Source organism: Buceros rhinoceros, unplaced genomic scaffold (genome assembly GCF_000710305.1).
Source record: "Buceros rhinoceros silvestris isolate BGI_N320 unplaced genomic scaffold, ASM71030v1 scaffold20141, whole genome shotgun sequence".
NCBI classification, from domain to species: Eukaryota; Metazoa; Chordata; class Aves; order Bucerotiformes; family Bucerotidae; genus Buceros; species Buceros rhinoceros.
This window is the reverse complement of record NW_010392965.1, coordinates 3,148-11,101: the sequence shown is the minus strand read 5'-3', so window position 1 is coordinate 11,101 and position 7,954 is coordinate 3,148. Positions and strand designations below refer to the sequence as shown.

Genomic DNA, 7,954 nt, shown 5'->3' with positions numbered 1-7,954 from the left:
GCCGGGGGGAGAGGCTGCTGCAGGCTCCCACCAGTCCGGCCAGGTCTCAGCCCTCCGCTGCTCCCTTGCTCCACTGCAGGCACAGCCACCAGGCTCTGCAGAGTCCCACGCTTGCACACTGTCAGAGCTGGGAGCCACGTGGCTGCTGTGTGACCCTGGCTACCGTTCCCTGCCTCCCACTCCTTTCCGTAAAACAGAGACAAGTCATTTCCTCTCCCGGGTGGCAGAGAGCAAGGGAAGCAGGTGCTGTCTGCCTACCTGGCAATGAAGATGCAGAGCAGATACACCTGATCAGGTCCTGCCAGGAGCATGACAACACTGAGAGCCAGCTTCAGGAAGAAGAGTCCTCGCACCACAGCGTAAACCCCGCAGCGGCGGCAGAGGGACAGGAAGTAGAGGTTGTTGAGGTGGGGGGCAATGTAGGAGACACCTGAGCAGAGACAGGCACAAATAGCTTGAGGGAGTGTCAGTACGCGCCATGCCCCCAGGACCGACACTGAGAGAGAGAACAAGGCCGGCTATCGCCAGCAGGACTGTAGGACACACGGGACAGAAGAGCCGCCATGCACGTACAGAAGGCTGCAGCAGATTTAATCAGTGGCTTTGTGGCACAGTATACACTCTTGCTACAGAGGGAGGCCTTCTTCTACCAACCTCATGGGCAGGAAGGAAGAAAAGGCTTGCCCAGTGTCCCACAGGGGCTGTGACTCAGCCCTGGAGCAGAAATGAGAAGGACAGGATAGCATGACCAGACCCGGCCCACACAGAAGCCTCCCAAGATAACTCTGGGGCCAGTGCCCACAGGTCTGGGGCAGCCTGGAAATGGTCCATATGCCACAGAGAGAAAGGGATAAAATTCAGGGCTGAGTTCCCTGCTGCATCCTGGGGACACTATCTGCAGCCACTAGCGCTCAGAGCAAAATCTCCATGGCAGCCAGGCCAGAGTGCAGCACATAGGGCTCATGACGACTAGAAAAGGCTTCGAGTTACTTCTGTACTCAGGGAAGACGACTCAGAGGTCACGGGGAAGCATATGGGGCGCATGCATTTGAGACCAGGGCTGAGCACACCTCTCCCCAGATGCGATTTGCAAAGAGCAAAGCCAGACTCAGACCAGGCCCTAACCCAGCTGCTCCCTCCAGTCCCACCTGACACTCACCAAGCAGGAAGGATCCAGTAGAGACGGAGATCTGGTCTGACAGCAGGTGCTCCAGGAACAGAGGGAAGAAGTTGCTGTTAAAGTGGCAGTGAAAAACCTGTGAAGGCAGCATGCAGATGAGCCGGTCATCAGGAACAGCAGTAAGAGAGATCAGGAAAAGCTAACAGGCTCCTGGGCTCCGTTACCCGAGGAGCCCTGTGCCAAGGGACCATGCAAGACGGGCCTGGAGTTCTTCAGCAGAGCCAGAGCTTGGTTCTGTTTACGACACTGTAGGCTAAGACTGCAAAGCCGCACTGCCACCAGCCGTGCCCTCTGCGTGCCTGGGGTCAGTACTGCATCCCAGCTGCAGCTCACAGGGCACCTGCTCAGCACACAGCACTGCGGGGACAGGCAGGGCAAGGAGGTGACAGCAGTGACCACAAGGATTTGGGGGAGACAGTGCCACAGCAGGAGGGAGGAGGCAGCTGTCAGGAGGACAGGATAAGATGTCAGCGAGGCTTGAACACAGATGCGGGGCAGCATCAAGAGCCTGTCTAAGGGGAACGTCTCCCTGATCCTCAGGAAAACAGAGCTGTGATGGCAGCATACAAAGCCAGGCGGGCTGCTGGCATTTGGTAGTAATCACTGACGAACAGAAATGGCAAAAGCCAGCTGGGAGGTGGATCCGGCTGGATGGTAACAACAGTGATGTGAGCCTCAGGAAAGCAGAGCAGAGGAGACTGTCTGTGTCTGAGACAGCCACACCAGCAAACTGCACTCCTGAACTTGTCCCCACCACAAGCCAGGCCTTGTGCTTCTGCACCTCAGACGGGCTGCAAAGAGCTCAGCCAGACCCTGTAATCCAGCCTACGCTGCAGAGGGAGAAAGGAGCACCCCACAGCCTACTCAGGAATTATCCTTGCATCACAAGCAGAGAGAGTGGGTGCCAGCTGCTGAATCAGCCAGCGTGTGCAGGAGGCTCCAAGAGCAACTGAGTGCTGGAAACACCTCTGCCCTCCCGAGGAGCTCACACACTGCTGAATCACCATCTCCAACAGCCAGAGCCAGTGCCCATCCTCTGAATCACAACGTGTCACTGCTGCGCCTACCTGGACGAGGTTCATGCAGACAAACCAGAGGAAGTTGCGATGCTGGGAGAGCTGCTGCAGATACTCTGCCAGGGTGATCCTCTTCTCTTGGGGGGTGGAGAGTTTCTCAATGTACAGCCTAAAGGGAGAGGGGAAACAGCAACCATAAATTGCTCACACCAAGGAGGGGAGAGCTGCCAGCTCTCCCTGTGTAGATGCAGAGCTGTGTCTCCTCAGCTCCCATCCCAAGCTTTCCTCTCCCTGGACCAAATCAAAACAGTAGAGTGTACAACAATGTTTGCTTATTGCTAGCAAGAACCACAGGCAACAGGTCTCCCAAAGAACATCAGTCCTTCGAACCCAAAATTCAGACTTCTATCCATAGAAGCACTCTCCTCTTAGGAGCCATCGCACTATGCACACACTCCTCTTCCAGACCTCTGCGGTCAGCTCACCACGCAGATCCCATCAGGACCTGCTCTGTTAGTACAGCATAACGCTGGCAGCTCATAACAAGAGACAAGTGAGGCAGCCCAAGGAAAAGCAAGGGAGCTAACGGGAAAATCAGCAATGTCGTGGCCTACCAACAGCCCAGCCATTATCAGGCAGCTAAAGCGAGCAAAAGGGTAAGAGACATTCACTTGTCCAACCCCACAGGAAATGGGCAGCAAGGTGGTCTCATGCTCAAGCAGGAACGTTCTCGTGATAAGCTGCTTCTGACATTTTGCCACTCACAGGCCTCACTGGGTGCTCTAGATATTAACTCATTTCATGTTCCAAACACTGGATGGCCATACAGCAGGTCAGGGCTCTGCCTCCAGTTTGGGCCAGGGGCTTCATGAGAAAATTTTGTCCTATTTTCAGAGGGCATTAGGAGCCAGTGTGACAGAGGTGATTCTGAAAACTGTATCAACAAACAAGAACCATAGATGATTAATCCTCATCCTGGATTTTCCCCACACATTTAGTTTGCTGTAGTGCATAAAAGGACTCCACAGATCCATGCCAGGCCTTTGTCCCTGCCACAGAGTTGGTGACACTTACTCTTTCAGGGTTGATTCTTGGTCCCATTTCACTTTCTCATCAGCCTCAAACCGCTGTCGGAGCAGCTGTGTGGACAGGGTAAAACCAACGATGGAGCAGAGGGCCAGCACGAGGCAAAATATGCGAAAGGAAAAGAAGTCCTCTTTGTTCCACACGGCGTAGGACATGAAGACAGAGAGGGAGCCTATGGCACTGAAGAGGGAGCAGTAGAAGTTGAGACTAGTCCTGTCTTTTGCTGAAACAGCCAGGTCTGCGAGCAAGGCATTATGATGGAGGTCGACCATGGTGAGAAAGCTGTCGTACATGCAAAGGCAAAGAAGGAACTGCAAACCAGGATGAGCCCAGGCGACCCAGAAACCCAGGAAAGAGATGGCAAAGAGGGGGCCATTGTGGCTTAGTGCTCTGAGCCTCTTCAGAACTACTTCTGGGGAAGAAATCTTGGCTCCTGGTCTGCAAGAAAAGACAAAAAAAACCCCAAACCTTTTCAACACCTGGACAAAACCCTACATGACCATGTATTCCCCTCTCCAAGGAAGGTAAGTGGCATAGACACAAATACAGCTTTTGTCATGTAACAGGCATACACATCAGACACCTCCTCAGCTAATATGCAAATACACCCAAAAAATGAGTTTAGGAAGGCCAAAAAGGATGAAGAAAGGGATTTTTTTTGCAGAGCAAGTCTCTCCCTGCTAGCACTGCATTGTCTGCTTTGCACAAGGTAAATAATTTCAATGAGCACTTTAGAATTTTTCATTAGGTACAGGAAGCCACACCATGATTTGCTTCAAAAGTTTGACGTAAATACATGAGAAATGCTACTGGCCAACAGTGATCCAGGACTGCTCTGAGGCACTGCAGGTGGAGGTAACTGCCCTTCCTCCACCTTGTGTCTCCTAAACCACATACACACTCTCTCCAACGGCCTCCTAAGAGGCTTGAGGTTCCAGATGCCCATATTTTAGGTGCTGTACCACTTGTGGCTGTTAAGGGCTAGGGTCATATCTACTCAGTAGATGCGTAACTTCCTCTACACAGTCAGATATCAAAACAACATGCAAAGAGCACTGAACTTCTAAGATGCCAGGAAAAGCCATTTAGATGTTCCTTGCCCCAATACCAACAGCATTACTCTAAAGGTGCCAATTTCACATCATCTCCCCCCCAAGACTGAACAACTTTCCAGCCTCTGCTGGAAGTGGAACTTACTGCTGTGTGCTAAGGAACACCTGGTCACTCAGCCAGCCAAACAGAGGGTCATTGAGGCTGTTCCAGATCAGAAACACTGTCTAGGAAAGAAAACAGGACAATGAAACAAACCACGGTACAGCTCCCATGAGAACTCAGTGCTGTCACTACAGCAAGCACTGCAGAGCTAGCACACTGAAAAGCAGCAAGAACTGTCCCAGCACACCCTCCCTGTCCCATCGCCACCGATTGCTCTGCCTGGCGCGACGGCCAGACTAACACAGCTAGGGCAGCGGTCTTCCCCGCTTGTGAAACCCCCGACGCCTCCAGAGGAAAGGCAGTCTTAAGAACACAGTCTCTGGGTTTTCTGTCCCAGCCTGCTCTCTGTTCTTACAAGTGGGGAAAACCAGGAAGCCCAAATTAACACCCGGAAGGCTCCCTCGCTCCCTCTGCAAAGGGGAACATTGCCGTTACAACTAATGCTCTTCACACTTCTAGCAAGAATTGGTCTTGGTTTCAGAACTTCTCACGTAAGAGGGCAGAAGCCGACGGAAAAGACTAACCTCTCCTATCCAAAAGGACAGTTTATCAATCTTGTAAACAGAGACAAAGGTGTCCACGTAGTACAGGAGGAACACGTTGTGCAAAATGGAAACAAAGAGCGACAGGGACCCGTAGATCACTGCAGTGGGCAAATGAAAAAGACAAGCCAACAGTCGCATCCCCATGTTGGTGCAGGCAGCATTCAGCTCCCTCGATCACCTCCATTTCGGATGGGATGTCTTCTCCCAACACCTGCTGCATCTTTGTCGGGGCCAATCCATTGTTGCTCCTGCAAAAGAGAAAGAAAGAAAAAAAAAATGAAACAAGGTTCCACTTCTTAAATTGACTAAAAATTGTATCAAATTGGTAAATCTTTGTCTGCAGAGATCAGAGTTCATATTGCTTTGAGGAGCTATTCAAAAGTGGATTGGAGGGGATTTAAGAGACTGAAAGCTGTCTGCTGCACTAAAGCTGTTTCATTAAGCTGAGGCCAGGCTGTGGCTCCCGGGGGTACAACTGTTTCCTCATGAGCTGGCTGCCCTGTCCTTTACCCTGTAATGTTCTTTGTTATCCAGCAAGGAGCTGATTAGCTCCTTCCAGCTCTTTAAAGGCAAGGTCACAGGAGGAATCAAGCTAGATAGCTGTGAACGAGAAAGCAGCCTTCAGAAAACACACCTAGACACCGACATTTTTAGGTACGGGTGTAAATTTTTAGCCAAATAAAAACGCTGTGATGTAACACCAGACGTGCAGGGTGCTTTCTCCAGGCAGTCACAGCTGACTGCACCTGGGCTGGCTCAGGCAGGAGTTATTTATGGCAAGCAGAGCTGCTGCTTTGTGGCATGAAGAGACAGGAACAGCACACAATGGCATGTAGCAGACACGCTGCCATCGTGTGATAACGGCAAACAGATCTCACTCAGCAGCTGTCCAGCTCATTGTGGAGCGGTCTGAATTTTAGGATCAGAGCCCGAAATAAAGATGCCTTGGCTGGACAGCAATATATATGGAAATAAAACAAGTGGAAACAGCAGCCTTATACCAAAACAAGTTGCTGTACATTTACAAGGGGCTGAGGTGCGAGGGGAGACCTCCTCACATGGACACTGACTGGACCCCACAGCCAGGAGGCAGGATCGTTGGTCTCCCACAATGTACTCTTGTGCTTTTCAGATGAGTCCCTTTTCACACTCAAGTTGCTACAGACCAAAGGCAAAACACAAGGTACCTCTTCAGAGGCACTTATGTATCTGGTGAGATGTTAAGGGTTCTTAAATCAGCGTTAAGTCAGCTTTTCCAGCCCCTGCCACCATAAGCAGCCCTGTTCACAGCACATGCGTGATAGGTGACAACAAGGTTGCTATCTGACAAAAGCAAGATAAAGGACTGGCAGTCACTCCTGTGTCAGCCCTCCAGGGTCCGCACTCACCTAACCTAGATGTGTTGTGGGGACTTCACAACGCAGCATAATAACGAGCACATTAGAAACGGGAAACTACGCACCAAGCCACCCTTCCCAGGCTTGCAACATCAGCTGCAGCCAGCCCGAGCAGACTATTAAAGGGAAGAATAAATGGCTGGGTATGAAACCTGATGAAACGCCAGTCCTGCTCAGCATTTCCCAGAAGCCACGAGTCTGACCACTTCTAGGCAAAATTAGAAAAGCAAAAATGACTGTCAGCTCTGCCTAGCCCAAAGAATTCCTCTGAACTAGTTCAGAAGGAGCAGGAACAGCATTTGTTCCAATCAATTACATCACTAGATTGAAACTGCACATTGGCTCCACTTCCAGCCACAGTGCTAGACCTCAACTGGATCCAACTGCAGAGCTCTTGTAGAGCTGAGCCACCACTCTGCATCCCCACCATGTCAAACCCCAGGCCAGATAAAAGGAAGACACTGCTTGGAGAGGAATTCAGCCAGACAACGAACTTTCATAGGTGTAATTAAAGACAGTAAAGCCTCAAGGGGAAATTGCATCTTGTATGGTCATGAATTGAAAAGGAATCAAGAATTTGTGATGTGTAAAAATAAAGGTTAAGAAGAAGGGAGAGCTAAGCCAACTGACCCACCAATGAGTCCTCTGTCTCTCACCAAGAGTCCCCCTTTTGCAGAGGACTGGCTGAAGGGCAGATGAAGCCATTAGAGTGCTGGGCATCCTCACGAATGGGATGGAGAACACGCAAACATCATTTTGCACCGTATGAAACCTCAGTGTATCCAGACCTTGACCACTCGCACATCTAGCCTCACTACAAACTTCCTGACACATGGAGATGAGGGAGAACAAAGAAAGGCAGCTAAAGCGATCAAGGGACTGAGGCAGCTGCCTGCTGAGGAACAGCTGGGGCTCTTCAGGCAGAGAGGAAAGGCTGAAGGGGAACACGGTCAAGATTTACGAGTCCCATGTGCAGTGGATATGGTGAAGGTGGAAGTGTTGCACACCAGGACACAGGAACTCGGACCACTCACTGTAACTAGCAGGAAATGAGTTTAAAGCACACAAAAATACTTCTTTACCTGGCAGGTCGCAAACATCTGACATTTGCTGCCAAGGGAGGTTGCAGAGGTGGGTGGCAGGTTCAAAGGCTTAGTCAAATTCATCGAAAACAGCTGTACACTAACAGCTACTAAAGGGAACAGGCAGGGGAAGCCCCTCTAGCATCCCAATCCGAGGGCTGCGCAAGCTGGGGGTGTACAAGTGGAAAGGCCAGACAGTGGCCAGGCTCATGGGCTCTCCCCCTAAATAGCATCTCCTGCTGCCACTGTTGGGCAGAACATGGGGCGAGACTGACCAACGGTCTGACCTGCAAGGGCAGTTCTTAACCTGGACTTGACTTTGCTACCCAAAGCCTGATGAAAGCAAAGCCTGCTCAAGGCTTGGTCCTCAGCGCTGCACTTCACACGGTACCCACCCAAACGACTCTTCGCTAAGCACAGGTTGCACAAACCA

The 7,954-nt window shown here is 51.1% G+C and overlaps 1 protein-coding gene across 1 annotated transcript in view; it reads right to left on the bottom strand.

The window, feature by feature from the left end:
- The window catches only part of TMEM180 (transmembrane protein 180), a 6,612-nt gene extending 1,318 nt beyond the window's left edge, over positions 1-5,294 (bottom strand). Inside the window, exons 1-6 of the mRNA XM_010144695.1 lie at positions 5,022-5,294; positions 4,480-4,559; positions 3,271-3,720; positions 2,248-2,365; positions 1,160-1,256; positions 259-430 (exon numbers count right to left, since the gene is read on the bottom strand). Of these exons, the coding sequence (XP_010142997.1) occupies positions 259-430; positions 1,160-1,256; positions 2,248-2,365; positions 3,271-3,720; positions 4,480-4,559; positions 5,022-5,186 (1,082 nt within the window). The 5' untranslated portion in view covers positions 5,187-5,294. The remainder of the gene's footprint in view (positions 1-258; positions 431-1,159; positions 1,257-2,247; positions 2,366-3,270; positions 3,721-4,479; positions 4,560-5,021) is intronic.
- Positions 5,295-7,954: the final 2,660 nt, after the last annotated feature.